The sequence below is a fragment of the Doryrhamphus excisus genome, chromosome 3 (assembly GCF_030265055.1).
Source record: "Doryrhamphus excisus isolate RoL2022-K1 chromosome 3, RoL_Dexc_1.0, whole genome shotgun sequence".
Classification (NCBI taxonomy): Eukaryota; Metazoa; Chordata; class Actinopteri; order Syngnathiformes; family Syngnathidae; genus Doryrhamphus; species Doryrhamphus excisus.
This window is the reverse complement of record NC_080468.1, coordinates 10056220-10078390: the sequence shown is the minus strand read 5'-3', so window position 1 is coordinate 10078390 and position 22171 is coordinate 10056220. Positions and strand designations below refer to the sequence as shown.

Here is a 22171-nt window from a genome sequence, read left to right as displayed (position 1 = left end):
TTTTTTGCATTTTGTTCCAATCCAGTGCCGTAATTGAACTAAACCGAGTCATTAAAACAATAGGGGGGTAACTGTGATCATGCCGTACTGTTACACCCCTAGTAATTACGCATTGTTCATAATGTTAAATTATATACTTACACATAATCGAATGTCGAATGTTTGGATTATATTGACATGCCATGTACCATGTTACAATGTGCATTATAGTAATGGTAATGGTTTTATTTCATTTGAACATGCATCAGATTACAATTGAGTGCATCCCATAATCAGTTCCCAGTTCCACATGTCCAAAAGCAGTAGGAAGAAGCAAAGCTTATTAAATCCTACCCCTCCATATGGTATTTTTACAATCACTAACTGTTACATTTGTTCACTTCCTGCTTTCCATAATACAGTTAAAGTTTTTTTTTTTGTTAATAATGCACTTTGTACCGAAGTAGGAGGTGATATGACCATACAATGACATAATGGGTACCATAGTAACTGCCAATATAGTGACTATATATGAATGAATATATTATATTATATTATATGGATATATTCTAATTGTTTAATAAAGACGAGTTATGCCACACATACTCAATAGCAACTAAATCAAGTGAAAATGACTCACCAATTGTTGAAGGTACGAGTAACAATAGAAGTAAATATCCCTCAAAACGATCCATCATTGTGTGACTGCTTATTGTGGCTTCTGTTACACCAATCTGACGCTATCATTATGTGTGTCTAAGTTATATAAGTTATATAAGTTATAATCCCTTTTGTCAAATAATTTGCTTCACTTGACACACCCTCCGCTGTTATTCGAAGGAATGTTGCTTGGCTGCTTGCAGTGGCAGGAGTCACAACTCATTTTTAATTTTTTCATTTGAGTGTGGCATCTTTGCAGAGACCCAACTACACCAGCAAAATGCTGAAGACCCTTCTAAACAGAACAAACTTGAATATGCTGCATGTACACTGGGTTACAATAAGTTATGGGATCATGCATGGCATTCGCTTGAAATACTGCACATAGCATTTTTATTAAGTTCTAGCAACAGTTGAGCAAAGTACACACATTTCTCAATAAAATATGAATCTGTGAGCAGTGGACAAAGCAAATGACGAGTCAGATTTTGGGCAGAGAGAAAAAAACAACATATGAATGCAGATGTTGTTATCAAGCTATGACGTATTGGAGGTCAAGAGTTAGTTATTAAGAGCTGTTTGTTTCATCCAATTTATGGTCACACTCTCCAGCTCTCTCCAAACTCTTGAACAGTCTTGGCCATGGTACCATCAGGCTTCATCCGGTCATTCAGCATTCTGCCGTCAAAGTTTCCGCAGAGACCCCCAACCTTTCGTTTGTATACACGTGGTAGAGTTATTTCTGTGGGAACAAATAAAATAAAAATAATTATTTCATTAACCGCTGACCCACTGGGATCACATTCCGTGGCTTGACACTAAGCTCTATAATCAAGGTAAGTACAGGGTGTGGTTCTATTATCTGAAGCTGCATTGTGACATTCTAGATGTTGATGACTGTCACTCATGTTGTCCGCCATCATTCTTCAATGGAGGAATAGAACCCAGTGGAACAGCCACACACTTTTCCCACGTTGGGCAATCAGTTAAAAAAAATGCAGGTGCTACATCCATTCATTTTCTATGCTGCTTATTCTGACCAGGGTCATGGGGCTATGCTGACTGTATGCTAGCTGACTAGCTACCCAGCTGACTTCGAGCGAGAAACAGGGCACAGAAAAACAACCATTCAATTCAACAACCATTGGCAATTAACCTAACACGTTTTTCGGGCGGCACGGCGGTCTAGTGGTTAGCGCGCAGACCTCACAGCTAGGAGACCAGGGTTCAATTCCACCCTCGGCCCTCTCTGTGTGGGTGTTTGCATGTTCTCCCCGTGCATGCGTGGGTTTTCTCCGGGTACTCTGGTTTCCTCCCACATTCCAAAAACATGCTAGGCTAATTGGTGACTCCAAATTGTCCATAGGTATGAATGTGAGTGTGAATGGTTGTTTGTCTATATGTGCCCTGTGATTGGCTGGCGACCAGTCCAGGGCCTCTTGCCCGAAGACAGCTGGGATAGGCTTCAGCACCCCTCGCTCACAAGGGTCGCGGGGGTGCTGGAGCCTATCCCAGCTGTCTTCGGTAGAAAATGAATAAATGAGTAAAAAACAACAGATGCAGATATTGGCACGTGTACTCCATGCCTATTGCCTTGCTTATTATGTGTACTATATTGGGTAATAGCAGTGGTGAGCATAGGGGTGTTACTTAATGTCTAGAGGGCTCTAATAATGTTAAAAACTGTGTTTAAAAGGTTGCAAACAAATTTTCTATGCCAACAATGAAAATATTCAATTTTTAAATAAGAATTGGCGACTTCAAACTGTCCATAGGTATGAATGTGAGTGTGAATGGTTGTTTGTCTATATGTGCCCTGTGATTGGCTGGCCACCAGTCCAGGGTGTACCCCAGTGGTATGAATGAATCAATGCATGTTTTTCGAATTTTGCGAGCAAGCTAAGGATGCTAACAAGGACATTGTTGATAAAAATACATTAAACAACACATTTGGACTCATGCAGTGTATTAATACCACACTAAGACGTGCACCATATTGTACTAAAACTTCAAAATGTACACAAATGGAGGCAAAATGTTGGTGTAAATTTTTGAAATTTGTCGAAAAACACGCTAATCAAGGTTCTAGTGTAAATATCAATGCTATATGAAGTTTGAAACGCTACTAAGAGATAAATAATAGTTACCTGCATCGTTGCGTCCATCAAACTTCACTTTGAGACCAAAGTCAGTCTTGGCGTAGATGTGAGAGGACTTCTTCAGAATCTTCAAACCAAGTGATGGTGAAACCGGAGTCTTAGTTCTCTTTCCATCCAACTATAAGGAAGTAGAATAATGAACCATTTGAACAAGTAACTAACAATACAATAAATGCATAGTTATAAAAGTCCTTCGAACTTACAAATAATTTCTGACCCTTCTTGAATTCCACCGTGTGGTTGTACACCTTGATCGTGAGCCCATGTAATCTGTGGTGTTCATCATCCTCACTGCTGTTATTATCATTATCATCATCATCGTCGTCATCTTCTTCACTACTACTGTCCTTATCATATTTAATGGGTGCATTGTTGCCCTCTATGTAGACATCCGGGAGATTACCGGGCAAATTTTTGCTTCGGACCAGCACATAAGAGTGCTCACCCTCAAAGTCATGCTTCATGTTATCAAAAGTTCTGTACTCTGGATCTCCATTTATCAAGCACGTATCAAAACCTGTTGGGCAAACAATTACAACAATTGGAAATACGTACGAAAGGCACAACCAGCTTGGTCACTTTGTTGTCACTTTTGGTACCTGTTTTCTGGCAGTAGTAATCTCCCTTATCATTTTGAAGACAAACAGCATTATCGTCACACTCATGTTCATCACAGTCAATCTCCCCGAGGCCGTCTTCCCTCTGACATTCGCATTTGTGACTGCAGCGGCTGGTGTACCACACTTGACCAAACTGAAACAAGAGAAAGCTGTCACAGTAGTAATGATTTAATTGAAATGATGCAAAGTCACTTACGCTGTATTTATTGCCATCTGCGTCCACACAACCACATTGCCGGACAGGTACACAAACGCCCCGTCTCAGCACATAGCCATCATCACACTCACATCCCGGCTCACAATCCTCAGTGTCATTGCATCGTGGTGGGCCATTGATATATCTACAGGTCGGGCTGCAGGCGGAGATACAAGCTGTGTAATGACTATGCTGTGGACAGGGGGGCGCTGGGGATAGAAATATAAAATATAGATATAAATGTAACATCCAATATAACATTATGCACTTCTCAATTTAGCAGCAACGGGGACGACACTTAATCTGTTGTTGTGACTACAGGAATTTCTTACGTACTTGATCCAGCAGTGGTTGGAAGCTGCGGTCGAGCAGTGGTTGCTGGTTGAGTTCCATTTGGATGTTGTGGTTTGGATGTTGCTGATTGTTGTTCATCGGTTGTTGTTGGTTGTGTAACTGTTCCGAGTGGAGTTTCTGGTTTCATTGATGTTTGTGGGTGGGGTCCAGTTGGTAGGGGTGCAGCTGTGGTTTCGGGATATGTAATCGCTGTTGTTATTTCCTCAGCTGTTGGTTCCGGTTCCGGTTCTTCTGTTCCTTCATCTACTTGGTGGTCGGTTGTAGCTGCTGACATTGTTGTTGAGGCGTTCGGATTCGGGGTCTTTGGTGTTGCGGTAGTCTGTGGGTTTACGCCAGTTGTGTCTGTTGTTGTTGATGTAGAGTTTGCATTTTGTGGTTGTGTAACGTTTGAAATGTCTGTAACCGAATCAGTTGTTACAGAAGGAGGGAGCGTTGGATTAGTCAGATCTGTAAAATACATCAACCTGAATCAGATACACTGCTTATAACGAGAGGCGACTTTCACCTGGAGTATTTGATTACCTGCACAGCGCCCACGATATAGTGATACATCATCTATAGCCACATCTGACCGATCAGTAGAACCTCGTCGTCCCTCGAAAAGGATCTGTTATTAAGAACAAATGTTACGTCCTATCATCATTTCTGTCAAAACTGGCACATTAACACTGAGATTTTTCTCACCTGAAAATGTCCAGCTGTGGTGAAGTCAACCTGGGCGAGACGCCACATATTTCCTTGGTTATTTCTCATCCACAAAATTGCATCAGCTCTTTTGTCCTGCAGCAAATACACATGGAGGCCCATAGTATCGGCTGAGCCGTACATGTGGTACCAGAACTGCAGACACTGAGGACCGGTGGCAGAACATTCAGAACTGATGAGACGAGCTGTGTCTCCATGGTATGCACCACTGGCTTCAGTGTACAGATAGTGGCCATCTGCATCATGAAACAGGAGTGTGATTAGTCATATGAATTAGATTCTATAGTATGTGATTAAACAATATTCATTTACATCAAAACGTCAATTCACTATTTCTGTGTTCTGCACTCTAAGCATCATGGGAACTGCAATTCTTTAAGTGTAAACATGAAACTAATCTATTGCAATCCTCTTTACATGTGTCTTAACATAACTACACATCAACATAAATAATAAGTAGTAGCAGCTACAACTGCCATCGTTATTTTAAGTTTTATCATTTTTAGTTGAACAATTAAAAGCATAATATTAAGGTCATGTATGCAAAGTTATAGAACATTTAAAAATGTACATACATTGTTTTATGACTCAGTTTAAAGAAGTCTGTTGGTCCAGTCCTATATATTGTCATTGTACTTTTCTTAAAAGTAATGTTAAAATATTGTCTCATATTCAACCTTGTATTGTATCATGTATCGTATTGTCTCATGAGCTGAGTGCATTGTGACACACCTACTCAAATTAAACAAATCGACATCCAAGAATTATCTTAAGGTGTGCCTGAAGGCTATTATATCCATCTATATAATAGGTGTACAATAGGTGTCTATCTATTAACTTTGTGGCTTCATTAACAACATAAGCTACTTCATGGTGGATGTGTTAGAAGGTTAATTACGTCCTGTGGTGTGATCTGAAGAAGGCCCCGTCTTCAAGGAGGGAGTTGCCCCACTGTGTCTTGTCCAGTCGAAAGCATCAGCAAGCAGCTGACTCCACTGACATAAATCTTTTTCAAAATTACAACTAAGCTGGCACTCTGGAAAGTCAAAAATATACCATTAATAACTCAACAAATAATGTAAAAATCCTACAGTACTGTCATAGAACCATCACTGTACCTGAGTGTTGTGATTTGTTCTGTGTAATAGAATCAGTAGTTTCAATGATGGGAGGTAGGGTGGCATTTGCTACAGGTGGCCAAGCTGTATCAGGGAACTTATCAGTAACATTCACTGCAGGAAGCTCTGTAACTGCAGTTACAGGCAAAGTGACATGGGGGGGAGCTGTGGCGTTTCCATCAGGTTTAGGAGGGTACGTGGTCACCACATCACTTAGCTCTAAACAAGCATAGATCATTAAAAAGAAAGATTAAAAAGATCATTTTAAAGAGTTTGTAACTGACAGTAAACAATACATATGTATATGTCTGGATGCATCTGCCACACCTGAACATTGGCCATGGTAAAGCATGACATCGTCTATGGCGACATCCGATTCTTCATTGGAGCCCCTGCGTCCTTCAATGATGATCTTAAGGCAGGAACAATAACAGATTATTCTGTATACCATATTTGTAACCGTACTGATTGAAAACTCAGAACTGGATGTTTGATAAAAAATATCTAACCTGGAAGGCTCTTGTGGCGGTCAGGTCCACCTGAGCCAAGTGCCATTTGTTACCTTGATCATTCCTCTTCCACCAAATAGCATCTGCTTTTTTCCCTTGTAGCAAATATACATGGAGGCCCATAGTATCGGCTGAGCCGTACATATGGTACCAGAACTGTAAACACTGAGGACCGATGGCAGAACATTCAGAACTGATGAGACGGGCCGTGTCTCCATGGTACACACTACTGGCCTCAATGTAGACGTAGTGACCATCTAGATGGGAGACAGGATTCTATTTGTTAGCTAAGTTCCCTTTGGCAATCTGTTCTATAGCCTTTATTCTATTCTATTTCCTACCACCAGAGTGGTCAGCAGAGGGCCCAGTCATTAAGGTCGGTGTAGAGCCACTTTTCCATGTCCAGTCAAACGCATCCGTACTCATCTGATTCCATCTGCAAAAACTGCTGTCGAAGCTACAGTTCAAACTGCAAACTACAAGAGGAACCAAACATAGGCAAATTATAACTTGCGATTAATCAACTAATCAAAAGCGTATTCGGTGTACAGTAAAGAACATCGATGTTAATGCGCAACACCACATCCACTTTTTGAAAGCGGAAGGTACTGAGTAATAAAGTTGAGCTTTCTTGGCACAAACCTGGGTCTGAGGGAAGGACTTCTGCAGTTGAGGGAGGTTTGTTTCCACTCTCCAGGCTACCTAAAGAGTTTGATAAAGATTTACACTTTAACATCATAAGATGCTATGGTGTATCATTCACTGATTTTATGAGAAATGTGTTTGACATTACTTGAGCAAGCTCCAAAGTGAATGGAAATATCATCAATGGCCACATCTGACAGAGCATCAGAGCCCCTAATTCCCTCCACAATGACCTGGCATAGTCAATATGAGAATAAACAAAGTAAGATCAAATCAACTTTACTGACTGGCAACAAGAATATCCAAATAAGCCCAAAGCTTACCTGGAAAGGGCTGGTGACGTTGATATCGATTTTTCCTGGATGCCATTCCTGTCCCTGGTTGTTTTTCATGGACCAAATCTTGGTAGCTTTATTTCCTTGGAGCAGATGCATATTGAGGGCCATGGCTGTGGCTGAACCATACATATGGTACCAGAAGTTGAGGCAGGCTGGGCCGTTGTAATGGCACTCAGAGCTCAACAGACGTGCTGAGTCTCCATGGGTTACACTGTCCCCCTCAATATACAGATAGAAGCCCGCTAGAAAGACAAATCATACAGAATTGTCTCACAATGTAATCTTCCAATCATGATGTGATGCGGTGGTGGCATTTGGATTTTACCCCCAGTGGTGTGGTCATGGTTTGGCCCGCTTCCGTTTGTTGGAGTGGCGCTTGAATATCTTGTCCAATCAAAGGAATCCTGCATGAGCTGCTGCCATCCACACAGATTCTTCTCAAAGTCGCAGTTAATGGGACACTCTGTGATGACACCATGCACAACATCAGGTGCATTGCAGGATGTATGCAGTCTGTGTGTGCTCATAGCCATGTATTGAAGAAATCAACTTACTGTACACGACCAGTCAAGGATTTGGAGACACCTTCTCATTTAGTAACGTTTAAAAAGTGTGTCCACACCTTTGACTGATGCTGTACATTTTGATCGTATATTGTAAAGAGGTTGAAATTATGGTGGAAGAAGGGTAATTATTGTACGCCTGGCAACACCGAGCAGGAGTCATAATGGTTATACAGTTGTTATTTGCCATTTCACGCTTTGACTTTCGTGGCTTCACTCAATCACAGTTTTTTCAAATACATTTATGAAAAAAATCATATTGGGGATTCCACCCTGTTTTGCAGTTGACTATGATGTTTGGTAAAAATATGTATATTAAGCAAACTGTAAGTGGTTTTGGCCTAAATTAAGCATTTTAAAGCATAAACATTGTTACAAGAGCAAAAATACAAATATAAGGCATACAGAAGACATACTATACTCACGCATTCAAAGACTTATGGCTGGTTTTGCGTATCAAACATAGCATCATCATCGAAATAATTGCAGAGTATTTACAGTTTAGTGGCCATGTATAAGAACTGTACATATATGTGCGTGTGTCAGTATAATGTACAAGTACATAAGTATGATTACCATATCAGTGTGTTGTCAGCGTATCAAATGAAACAAACCGTTGCTAGGTGTATGTATGTTGCGAGAGAAACAAGCGATTAGCTCTCTGAAACCCAGCCCAAAACAACGAAGAGCTTGGAAATTTGCAAGTGACTTTAGTGCCTTCGACACTAATGTGAGTGTGAGTTGTGTAATTTTCTTTTACTATGACAACTACATTCGGTAATACGAGTATAAAGGTGATTACAGGGGTGCTATTTCATGTCTAGAGGACTCTAATGCTAAAAAACGGAAAAAAGGAAAAATATACAAAAAGACATAATGTGAAAAAGCTGAAACGCTGACACTAATAATACTAATAATAAAGGTTTGTCTTTAAATATGTGATTAACTGCTTTACTGCCTTTAAAAAAAGTAACATTAATAACTGTATACCCTCAAATCCAAAACAAATAATTCAGATTTCCTTGATTTTCTTTTGAACAATCACTGTACCTGAGTTTTGTGGTATGTTCTTTGCAGCTTCAGTAACATTCTTAATGAAATCAGTAGTTTCAATGATGGGAGGTAGGGTGGCATTTGCTACAGGCGGCCAAGCTGTATCAGGGAACTTATCAGTAACATTCACTGCAGGAAGCTCTGTAACTGCAGTTACAGGCAAAGTGACATGGGGGGGAGCTGTGGCGTTTCCATCAGGTTTAGGAGGGTACGGGGTCACCACATCACTTAGCTCTAAACAAGCAGGGAAAAAGATCATTTTAAAGAGTTTGTAACTGACAGTAAACAATACATATGTATATGTCTGGATGCATCTGCCACACCTGAACATTGGCCATGGTAAAGCATGACATCGTCTATGGCGACATCCGATTCTTCATTGGAGCCCCTGCGTCCTTCAATGATGATCTTAAGGCAGGAACAATAACAGATTATTCTGTATACCATATTTGTAACCGTACTGATTGAAAACTCAGAACTGGATGTTTGATAAAAAATATCTAACCTGGAAGGCTCTTGTGGCGGTCAGGTCCACCTGAGCCAAGTGCCATTTGTTACCTTGATCATTCCTCTTCCACCAAATAGCATCTGCTTTTTTCCCTTGTAGCAAATATACATGGAGGCCCATAGTATCGGCTGAGCCGTACATATGGTACCAGAACTGTAAACACTGAGGACCGATGGCAGAACATTCAGAACTGATGAGACGGGCCGTGTCTCCATGGTACACACTACTGGCCTCAATGTAGACGTAGTGACCATCTAGATGGGAGACAGGATTCTATTTGTTAGCTAAGTTCCCTTTGGCAATCTGTTCTATAGCCTTTATTCTATTCTATTTCCTACCACCAGAGTGGTCAGCAGAGGGCCCAGTCATTAAGGTCGGTGTAGAGCCACTTTTCCATGTCCAGTCAAACGCATCCGTACTCATCTGATTCCATCTGCAAAAACTGCTGTCGAAGCTACAGTTCAAACTGCAAACTACAAGAGGAACCAAACATGGCAAATTATAACTTGCGATTAATCAACTCATCAAATGCGTATTCGGTGTGCAGTACAGAACATCGATGTTAATGCGCAACACCGCATCCACTTTTTGAAAGCGGAAGGTACTGAGTAATAAACTTGAGCTTTCTTGGCACGAACCTGGGTCTGAGGGAAGGACTTCTGCAGTCGAGGGAGGTTTGTTTCCACTCTCCAGGCTACCTAAAGAGTTTGATAAAGATTTACACTTTAACATCATAAGATGCTATGGTGTATCATTCACTGATTTTATGAGAAATGTGTTTGACATTACTTGAGCAAGCTCCAAAGTGAATGGAAATATCATCAATGGCCACATCTGACAGAGCATCAGAGCCCCTAATTCCCTCCACAATGACCTGGCATAGTCAATATGAGAATAAACAAAGTAAGATCAAATCAACTTTACTGACTGGCAACAAGAATATCCAAGGCCCAAAGCTTACCTGGAAAGGGCTGGTGACGTTGATATCGATTTTTCCTGGATGCCATTCCTGTCCCTGGTTGTTCTTCATGGACCAAATCTTGGTAGCTTTATTTCCTTGGAGCAGATGCATATTGAGGGCCATGGCTGTGGCTGAACCATACATATGGTACCAGAAGTTGAGGCAGGCTGGGCCGTTGTAATGGCACTCAGAGCTCAACAGACGTGCTGAGTCTCCATGGGTTACACTGTCCCCCTCAATATACAGATAGAAGCCCGCTAGAAAGACAAATCATACAGAATTGTCTCACAATGTAATCTTCCAAACATGATGTGATGCGGTGGTGACATTTGGATTTTACCCCCAGTGGTGTGGTCATGGTTTGGCCCGCTTCCGTTTGTTGGAGTGGCGCTTGAATATCTTGTCCAATCAAAGGAGTCCTGCATGAGCTGCTGCCATCCACACAGATTCTTCTCAAAGTCGCAGTTTATGGGACATACTGCGGTTCAAACAACTACAGTGAGTTCACCATTAAATTATCAATACTTGGCTCACAAACAATAATAGGTGTGTCTGCTTTCTCTGATTTTTTTTTGTTACTCTCTTACAAGCTGGATCCAGTGTATGAGATGGAAGAGTTGAAGAGGGAGTCGTTTCTGGAGGATTTTCTGTAGTTCCGGGCTCGGCTGAATGGGTAAGATGAAACAAACCAAAGAAATGAAAACGAAGAAAAGCAAAATATAAAATAACACAACATACCAAACACAAAATGAATATTGACTCCCCGACTGGAGTTTTCTAGAGAGAAGATGAAAACAGTGTAGTATAATATTGAGTGAAAGGCGCAACCTGTTTTTTACTGCCAATTTTGCATTAGAGTCCTATTTTGGTAGTGGTCAGGGCCAGAAATCCAGTTTTACACAAGTGATCGGATGATAATGGAAACCATTCATTGCTTTTAACTTTATTCCAAAATGACTGAATAATACACAAGATATTTGGTGCATCTGGATGCATGGAAGGGATGGAGCATTATTTAAAGTTGGCTTATTTATTAATTATTAACAAGAAACCATGCGCAAGTTAGGAGACCCGAGTTCAATTCCACCCTCGGCCATCTCTGTGTTGCATGTTCTCCCCGTGCATGCGTGGGTTTTCTCCGGGTACTCCGGTTTCCTCCCACATTCCAAAAACATGCTAGGTTAATTGGCAACTCCAAATTGTCCATAGGTATGAATGTGAGTGTGAATGGTTGATTGTCTATATGTGTGCCCTGAGATTGTGTACCCGCCTCTCGCCCGAAGACAGCTAGGATAGGCTCCAGCACCCCTGAGATTCTCGTGAGGATAAGCGGTAGAAAATGAATGAATGAATAAGAAACCACATTACTTATATGTAGCTATACATTGAATGCGACATCATTTAAAAAAAAAAAAAGGTCTTTCTGTATTGATTTTTCGATTACATTTAAACGTTTTTTTGTGGCCTGGTTCAAATTATGTCTACTTTTTAAAATCCATGTTGTTTGAAAATGATCTACAGTATGTTGTAAAGACAAAAACAGTGAATACCAGCATCTGTTCTCCAGTCTGGTAAAGTAACAGGCGACCAGTCATTTTCTGCCCTGAAAATGGAAAGAATATTATAACATTTTGACAAATTACTGCAAAACCCATATGAGCTTAAATAAAAGGGAGAAGCTTAAGTTATTGTTCGACTTACCTGCATTGAGTGCCAGTCTGAGTTAGAAGGAGTAGAGTCGCTGTGACTAACAAATCTGTGTGGAAGCCTCCAAGCATGGCTGATCCCTGCTACTAATACGCGCCCCTTGATGAGCTTCAGTATGAATATTGATGACTAGCTTATTTTTTTGGGTGTGTTTAATATAATGAACGTGACCTTTCAACTGCCAGCGCACTGTGATGGACACGCTGGTGTCAGTCTGAGAGCGAAACGAAGGGCGTGGGGCATTTATAGCCCACTGCCGAACCACGTAATCACAGCAGTGGGTGGAGACAACAGGTCAAAAGCTGTGGCATAAAAGAAATGTTCTTCCACTGACAACGGCAGCAACACAGTTTTACAGGAAGTGGCAACAGATAAGGTCAGCGTTTTAGTGTTGCTGGGCTATAAAAAATAAACGTCATAGAGCGTCAAAGATACACTAACCAGGGTAATACAGAAATCTGTTCACAAAAAAGTTACAGACTTTCGGAAGGTTAGTCGTACTACAATTTATAGTACAATTATTCTAACTGACAAGGGCAAAAATGTACACCCAGAAACCAGGGGTCTCAAACTCAATTTACCTGGGGGCCACTGGAGCTAGGGTCTGGGCAAGGCTTTCTTATTAAAAACAGAAAAATATACAAACTTTTTCAGTGCTTTGGTTACGATTTTCTACAATAAAAGCTCTGATAAAACATTCCACTGTTGTCAAATATCTTAATTTTTATTTTTCTGCACAAAATAAGATGAAAAATAAATAAACAAATCAAGATTAAAGAAAATCAATCAGTAATAAATAAATATAATAATAATAATAAAACGGCAAATAATAAAAACTTAAGAAACCACATATAGTTGGTGGGTAGACAAATTATTTTTTTCAGATTAAAATGAACAAAGCATTATTAGAGCCCTGTAGACATGACAAAACACGACTATAGTCACATTTATACTCTTTTTATTTACAACATATTGCGCAACTGCAGGGTCTTGAGACACATGCTAACTCGCAAACTAGAGAGCTAGCGACCTAAACGGTAGCCTTCAAGTTATTTCCTTTAAACTTAAATAGCCAAAAACCACTTCCACACGGATAGGGAGGATAACTATTAACAGTTATTTAACCTTTAACATGAACATTAATCAAACGTAATAATTTTTTCTGGGTACATGATACCATACAGCATCCATATCAAACTTGCGCGGGCCGCACTAATATAAACTTTCATATCAAGGCGGGGGCCTCAAACTAGTGTTCTGCGGGCCACATTTGGCCCGCGGGCCACGTGTTTGGGACCCCTGCTGTAACCCATATTTCTTCAACTGTGACACAGTAAGCCTCCCCTCAGAAGATATAACACAATATTTCCAAGATACGTTTATTTTTCCTCAAACTGTTGCACCTTGAACACTTTGAAAACCCTTTGCTATGTTAGTCAAATAAGAACAATATATTTACTACCTGGAACTACATTTTTCATCATCAAAATCCTACCAGAACTGGACTTAGGGGACCGAGTTTGGGGTAAGTCACAGTTGATGGACTACACCGCTGACTTCTTGATGTAAAAAAAAAAAATCCAAACAATTCCTTTAATGCAGAGGTAGGGAACCTATGGCTCGGGAGCCAGGTAGGGCTCTTGATGACTGTATCTGGTTCTCAAGCATTTCTTACCACAATAAAAATGTATTTTTGCTAACATTTTAAAGTAAACATCACAGAAATGACTGTTAAAAATAATCAACAACTTTCTTATGCATTTTAATCTGTCCATCTCTTTTGTACTGCAATACGGCCAACCATATCCATCTTTCCTGATGATATTTTCCAGGTCAAACACCAAAACTCGATTATTACTGGGTAATGCGGTAGTCTACCTCGGTCATTGAGATGTCAACATGTAAATGCAAACTTTCCTCCTTTAGTCAAATAGTCACCTAGCTAAAGCTGCAGAACCAAGCCTTCTGACGAAGATGGCCAAAAGAATGAAATACGTGTACGGAGTATGGTGCAAAACCATGCAGCAGCAGAAGTTGCATTAATGGCAGCAAGTATTTGATTTATTATTGAACACTGCTCACGAAAGTGTGCTGGCCACACCCCATTGGCGTGGGGTAGTGTTCCTGGTCTACGTAATTAGAGCCCATTATATCTAAAACTGTTGGTCTTACATAAAAATGCACACATTTTATTGCATTCAATGTTTTAAAAAAATGTATATGGATCTCACAGATACACATTTTAAAATATCTGGCCTTCATGGCTCTCTTAGCCAAAAAGGTTCCCGAACCCTGCTTTAATGCGTTTTTATCACAATACCTCCTTGTTAGCAGCTTCCTAATACGTGGAAACTATAACCGGAAGTCAGCTCAGTCACCTGACTATGATGTCAACAGCAGTTAACTCTGTAGCTCTTTGCTAACTAGCAAAGTTACAGCACGGGTCGAAAATATGTTAGCACAAACGTATTTTGGTCGTGTAAAGCGAGAGCCTTTGCGGTTTGCTGTACCCAAAATGGAGCCAAAGAAACTTAACTCAAAGTTATTTATCCCTTCTATTCGTTATTTATATGTATTTTGAATTGTTTCCTGCATTATAAAACTGTAAACACATGTTTGTGTTAATATTTTTGGCTTCCTGGACTGGATTCATTGGATTTACATGATTTCTTATGGGAAAATTTAATTTGGTTAGACCGTCTGGAATGAATTAATGATGCTCACTAAGGTGTTACTGTATTTTACATGAACCTCCACAAGAATTTTCTCAAATTAAATTGTTATATTTTCCGTTGAAATCTGTTCATTTTGATAGCTAATGGAAGCCCTGTCCTGGTTTAAGTACACAATGAGCGATGTGATCTGATAATATAACAAAACAGACCTCAACCGCGATATGGCGGAGGCTATTTAGAACATGTCGACAAGATAGCACAGCATCATGTAAAAGCAGGTGCTGAGCGAGATAAGAAGGACATCCACCTTGTACATTCCTGAAGCCCAGCCGGTATGTGTCAATATAGGGATAGGCCCCAAAGACAAACATTAATACTCTCCACGCTAAAAGAAACTCTTTGTCAATGAGCTGTAAATGATCTATTGCTTATAAATCTACAGTGTAAATGACTTTACTGTGTATATTATTTTTGTATATATTAAGATCGAGAAGACGATGCGAGAACTCTCTTAACTACTCAGATAATCTTGCCGTTATGTCATGAGACCCCTGGCTGATTTCTCAATAGATAATGCAGATTTTATGCGTCTCAGCTGTTTGAGACGTTTTACAATGGAGATGTTAAAGTAACTAGAGAGGCAATTTGTGGCACGGCTATGTACAGCTGATATTGTAAATCTGCTTGGTTAATGTTTGGTCACAGTCTGTTATTCATTTGCTCTTGAAAACCAATTCATGGTACGATGTTACTCAAGCAAATCGGGAAATTATGAGGTCACTCAATACCGTAGGCATGTATGATTACTGGAAAGTGATTGTTGGTGTGATGATAAGACCTCTGGGGTCAAGTACATTCTGTTCACTATCAAGAAACGCTTCAATGATCCATGCACCAGCCGAGTGAGAAGTGGCACTGTAGCACTGTAGTAACCCTACATTTTTAAATAATTACGGCATATGATTAATCAACATAATGGTATACCTATACTGTAAATCCATAAACCTACAGCTGCCCTCAAACATCCTGCATGTATCAGGCAAACAAATAAAAGAGTCATTTGTTATCAACTTCACCCACTGAAGGCAGGGCCGGTATTGAATGAGTAAAGTAAAGCAGCGTCAACTCTTTGTGGAATAGAAATGCCCTGATCCATGATTAACTTGTGTTTGCTGTATGGCTTTTTGTGTGAAAGCATCACATGGAACGATGCAACACCTTTGTAAACAGCATCTAAAAAAATTACATCTGTAAAAAAAAGAACATTTTAGAGACTTCATAACAAATCTCAAGGACATCTGCACTGTGAGGCAATGTTCCATTTAAAGTTGCTTTTGTATGATTATAACATTTTCTTTTCAGTATTGAACAAAGCAAAATTTGTTCTCAATCAGAAATCACTCCACACTCTTTATTGCTCTCTGGTTCTACCATATCTTACTTATTGTGTGGAAATATGGGCTAATAACTATAAAAGCAATCTTCACTCACTAAATGTACTGCAAAAAAGGTCAGTAAGGATAATTCATAATGCCGCCTACAGAGAACATACTAACTCCTTATTTCTAAAATCACAAATACTTCCACTTGCTGATATAGTTCATCTTCAAACAGCTAAAATAATGCATAAGGCTAAAAACAACCAATTAGCTAAAAATGTCATCCAATACTTCTCTACAAGAGAGGAGAAATATGATCTCAGGGAAGAAGTACATTTGAAACACTTCTATGCTAGGACTACGTTATGCTAGCCATAGCATTTCAGTATGTGGAATCAAACTATGGAATGGATTGAGTAAGGAAATCAAACAATGCACAACGATGAGCCAATTCAAGAAACAATACAAGCAGTTGATGTTTGCTAAATACAAGGATGAAGAGTCTTGAACCAGTCATGATGTGCTATATATATCACTATATTGACATGCACTATGGTACCCATTATGGCATTGGATGCTCATATCACCTCCTACTTCGGTACGAGGTGCATTATAAAAAAAAAAACAACCTTAAACTGTATTACGGAAAGCAGGAAGTGAACAAATGTAACAGTTACTGATTGTAAAAGTACCAGATGGAGGTGTAGAATTTAATAAGCTTTGCTTCTTCCTACTCCTTTTGGACATGTGGAACTGGGAACTGATTATGGGATGCACTCAATTGTAATCTGATGCATGTTCAAATGAAATAAAACCATTACCATTAAAAATTTGACTCAAAACAATGTAGCATATACACCAGCCTTAGTGACGCACGGTGAAGTTTATGGCTGGTGAGGCATTCCTCCTCTGGAGTTTTTGGTTGCTCATTCAGAGCATTCAATTAAAAGAAGGGAATATTTCACTATTTTTCACATTTAAAAAAAAACTTTCATATACTCCATAGTCCCATCTATTTCACTAACTGAAAAATATTTGTGGTCTTACCTTTTATTTGTATATGAAATACATGCACCTTATCCTCTGATACTTTGTTGTAAAACACTGATCACCTCCTGGTGAGCTTGTGTATATAATACTCCATCTTAACAGTCAAATTCATTCATTCAGCAGAGCATAAAAATATATTTAATGCATTTGACTTGTTGCTCTCCAGCTGGTCCTGTTGCAAAACAAACAAAAAAAGCTGGCTTTCCCTCAGTTATTTCTCTGTACAGTAATCCCTCATTTATTACAGTTAATTGGTTCCAGACCTGACTGTGATAAGTAAATACCCTTATTTATAAATACAATTTCATAGGTAAGAGGGCAGAAAACTTGTTTTTGACCTAATTACGGGTTTTAATATCATTAGAGCCCTCATGACATCAAGTAACATCCCTATAGTCACCTTTTCATACAATATAGTGGACATTATAAGAGTAAATAAAACATTTAAGACATAAATAAGACTCATGCCCATGTGTGTTACTACATGGGCAGACAAGATTTGACGTCGGGGGTTCAGAGTTGAGTTTTTGCTTGGTGTGGGTCACTGCAAAAACAGTAGCTTGTGTTTTTATTAGGGATTTGTATAATGTATTATGGTTCCTGTTATGAGATCATTCAAACCTTGATCGATTGTGTCTCACTGAACATTACAGTAACGTTATTGACACCCAGTGGCATGTCGAGGCAGCCTTGTATCTGATTGGGAACTGTGCAAATTCAGCAATTTCTACTGAAGAAAATGTTAAAATCATACAGAAAATACATGTATAATACAGTTCAATGTACAAATATTAATACTACTCTTATCAATATATATATATATATATAATTTTAATTTTAATTTTAATTTTAATTTTAATTTTAATTTTAATTTTAATTTTAATTTTAATTTTAATTTTAATTTTAATTTTAATTTTAATTTTAATTTTAATTTTAATTTTAATCAGACAGTAAGTATTTATATAACCTAACATATTACATAATATTGTTCATGTCTGCATCTGTGACAGGATTTCCAGCACTACATACCTGCTGGCCTCACCTGTCATGATGGAAATATATATATATATATATATAATATTATATTATATATATATATATAATTTTAGAGTAGTACGTATTAATATTTGTACATTGAACTGTATTATACATGTATTTTCTGTTTATGTATATATATATATATATATATATATATATATATATATATATATATATATATAATTTTCCATCATGACAGGTGAGGCCAGCAGGTACGTAGTGCTGTAAATCCCGTCACAGATGCAGACATGAACAATATTATGTAATGTTAAGTTATATAAATACTTATTGTCTGACAAGAAGTAAATGTGGGTGCAGCCGTTTGCTTACTTTCACTCCACAAAGACATCATAAGCGAGGAGTATAGAAAAGACTGTAGAGCCAGATGAATGCCAAACACAATAAATCTCTGAGTGGAAACTACAAAAAGAAGTTTGAGCTGTGTGGTCAAGGCCTGTTTGCTATCTTCATTTCTGATAATTCAGCTTGTGAATTTACCTCCAGATCCGATCCGTTGGGATGTTCCACCTTCTCAGAGCGATATTCCCATTCCCATCACAACATCACAACAACAATTCCTTCGAAATTGTTGTCTGTGCTCCAATGTTGGCTGGGTGATCTTCTGATGTAGTTTTTATGAACGCCACCAGATGGCAATAGCTGCAAATGTGTGGAAAAAGTGTTTTCAAAGACTACTTTTGAAAAATAAATCCCCTGTCATTTTATTAGAAACACATTTACAGACATTTTATTCACTGAAAAAACCCTTTCAGTATGAATTTTATATCGAATGTCACCAGTAAATGGTGAATGAACGCACCAACGATCCAAAGAAGTCAAAGTCAAAATCCAGTTCATTGGATTGACTAAATATTTAATTCCAGTTTCCTTTTTCTTATGACTTGTCCTTTTTCCCATCATGCACCAGTGAATACTGTTCCCAATCCTGCAAATATATATATTTTTGTCACAGAGTTTGACTGCATTGTCGCTCTATACCAGGCGTCTCAAACTCAATTTACCTGGGGGCCGCATCAGGGGCAAGGTTGGGCCGCATCAGGTCCCTCCCCTAAAAAAAAATGCATTTATTAAAAACAGAAAAAACTTTTTCAGTGCTTTGGTTCTGATTTTCTACAAGAAAATCTCTGATAAAACATTCCACTGTTCTCAAATATCTTAATTTTTATTTTTCTACACAAAATAAGATGAAAAATAAATAAACAAATCTAGAATAAAGAAAATCAATCAATCAGTAATAAATAAATGTAATAATAATAATAATAAAACGGCAAATAATAAAAAACTTAAGAAACCACATATAGTTGGTGGGTAGACAAATTATTTTTTTCAGATTAAAATGAACAAAGCATTATCAGAGCCCTGCAGACATGACAAAACACGACTATAGTCACATTTATACTCTTTTTATTTACAACATATTGCGCAACTGCAGGGTCTTGAGACACATGCTAACTCGCAAACTAGAGAGCTAGCGACCGAAACGGTAGCCTTCAAGTTATTTCCTTTAAACTTAAATAGCCAAAAACTTACCACTTCCACACGGATAGGGAGGATAACTATTAACAGTTATTTAACCTTTAACATGAACATTAATCAAACGTAATAATTTTTTCTGGGTACATGATACCACACAGCATCCATATCAAACTTGCGCGGGCCGCACTAACATTAAACTTTCATATCAAGGCGGGGGCCTCAAACTAGTGTCCTGCGGGCCACATTTGGCCCGCGGGCCGCGTGTTTGAGACCCCTGCTGTATACTTTATCATGCATGCCTGATCAATACTGTTACAGTTAGAATTGTCCTTTGTCAGAACATTGCTGCACCATCTTTGTTATTAAGCTTTCAGAAACTGCATTTAATGCACGTGTGTAAACATGTTGTTAAATGTTAATTCAATAATTAGAGCACTGTTACACAATTGAGTTTTTTTTTTACTGTGAGCTTGTATAATTAGATGTTGTCAGAGCAGTTGAAAGTGAGTCATTTAGTACACTTCCGTCACCCTTTTTTTTTTTGTCTTTGACAGCACCACGACCTTGTTAAGTGCCTTTCTCCTTGCTCACCAGATGGTGGCGCTCTGTGTCTTCTTGAAAAGTCCCTCAGCCCCAAGCCTGTGGCAGGCAATACAATCATTCTGCATCTCATTGTCCAAACCAAAATAGTCTGTGCCACTGATGGAAATTCCATTCAAGTGGCATGAATTGGGCAGACATACAGTAATTATTTCACTTCTGAAATACAAATATGAAAAGTAGAATAAACATAAAAAAAACCCAGATCTTCTCGTGTGTATGGGCCATTCATGCCCACAAACCTACTCCAGAAATGAATGAAAAGAATATGAATTTAATTAGGATAATAACCAATCTTGCCATCAAGTCTGTTAAAGCAAGATAATTCTCATTTGTGAAATCTGATAAGGATGATTTTCTGTGTGATAAGCTCCGTGCCCTGTTACAATACTCCAGCAGACTGTGGCCCAGTGTCCTATCTCCCCTCAATTAACTTCAAACTGCTCTCTATTACACGCTACAATGAGATATGCCATTTCATTACCTCACATGGCCTCCATCAGTGCCACTAATTGTTTTTCTTTCTCACCATCCTCCGTCCTGCGAGCTCTGTGCGAGACGACTTAGAGATGAAAGGATACAGGTGGTCGAGGAAAGGGAGATTTTGGCTTGATTTAGTCATGAATAACCTTTGACTTCCACAAACACCACATACGAATGGAATAGCAAAGAAACGATGGCATCTTCAAGGCGAAGTTAACATGGCATCACGGTGATGGCGTCAGATGGCCTCAACTATAATCATCTCCACAGATGGATATCACATGGAGTGTACTATTTGGAGAGCAGAGATGCTGTTGATTCAGTCGCAAGTAGTGCGCATGTTGTCGAAAGCAGGGGTCTCCAACCACCAGGCCGTGGTCCGGTACCGATCCGTGGGCGGGGCTGATTGATTACATGTTTACATGCAAACATGTTTATATTTACATGTGTTTTGGTGAACGGTGACAAGGTCCCGCTGTGTTATTTTACATTTCTTTCACAGTGCATGTCCTCCCATTCTGTGTGGAAGTGGTCCGTTTAAAACACTTTCTTAAGATTAGAATAACTAAATTTGAGGGGCTAACTAGTTAACTCTGTAGCTTGCTATGCTAGTGGCAACGGTCTCTTATGGGACATGTAGTGATCCCGTAGTGTGCGCAACGTGGGGTAAACAAAGAATAATAGGAGTGTATTATAACGGTGGAGTGTTGGAGTATTCTTTCATGTCAAGAGGGCTCAAATGAAAACCATATTTAGAAAATCATAAACAGTTTTTATTCAATTTAATAATAATAAATAATAATAATAAATAATAATCAATAATAAACAAGAAATACTAATAATAAATATAAATGTATATAAATATATATATATATAAATAATAAATAAATCGAAGTCTACTTTTTGTAAATTCACTTATCACAGTCAGGTCTGGAATCAGATTTCATCACATGAAATGAGAGTTTACTGTATAAAGTTCGAAATACCACAGTTGTTTACATGCAAATATGTTTATATTTACATGTGTTTCGGTGAACGGTGACAAGGTCTCACTGTGTTATTTTACATTTCCCATTCTGTGTGGAAGTGGTCCATTTGAAACACTTAAGATTAGAATAACTAAATTTGAGGGGCTAACTAGTTAACTCGGTAGCTTGCTATGCTAGTGGCAACAGTTTTATGATGCGCGAACCATGAAAATATTCAATTTAACAATATTGAAGTCTACTTTCTGTAAATTCACTTATCACAGTCAGGTCTGGAATCAGTTTATCACATGAAATGAGGGTTTACTGTATAAATATATGTTCATAAAATATGTTTATATTTACATGTGTTTCGGTGAACAGTGACAAGGTCCCACTGTGTTATTTT

At 38.7% G+C, this 22171-nt stretch overlaps 1 protein-coding gene across 1 annotated transcript; it reads right to left on the bottom strand.

The window, feature by feature from the left end:
• Window positions 1-943: 943 nt before the first annotated feature.
• LOC131125474 (MAM and LDL-receptor class A domain-containing protein 1-like) lies at window positions 944-12276 on the bottom strand. The gene is made up of 28 exons (XM_058067065.1): window positions 12070-12276; window positions 11919-11971; window positions 10956-11033; window positions 10709-10846; window positions 10369-10625; window positions 10197-10281; window positions 10046-10105; window positions 9746-9880; window positions 9405-9661; window positions 9223-9307; window positions 8897-9133; window positions 7609-7746; window positions 7269-7525; window positions 7094-7178; window positions 6943-7002; window positions 6642-6776; window positions 6301-6557; window positions 6119-6203; window positions 5792-6010; window positions 5572-5709; window positions 4653-4909; window positions 4491-4575; window positions 3951-4415; window positions 3615-3823; window positions 3398-3551; window positions 3002-3315; window positions 2787-2916; window positions 944-1381 (listed from the first exon to the last, which is right to left on the bottom strand). The coding sequence occupies exons 1-28, from the start codon at window positions 12144-12146 to the stop codon at window positions 1239-1241; spliced, it is 4593 nt and encodes a 1530-aa protein (XP_057923048.1). The 5' UTR covers window positions 12147-12276; the 3' UTR covers window positions 944-1238.
• Between the last annotated feature and the right edge of the window lie 9895 nt (window positions 12277-22171).

Bases quoted from the DNA above. Each gene is read 5' to 3' on its own strand.
- LOC131125474 (XM_058067065.1), bottom strand. From the start codon at position 12,146: ATGCTTGGAGGCTTCCACACAGATTTGTTAGTCACAGCGACTCTACTC. The intron at 7,747-8,896 runs GTACAGTGATTG...GTGTCATCACAG, and splicing joins GAACATACCACAAAACTCAG to AGTGTCCCATTAACTGCGAC. The intron at 6,558-6,641 runs GTAGGAAATAGA...TCTCCCATCTAG, and splicing joins CTCTGCTGACCACTCTGGTG to ATGGTCACTACGTCTACATT.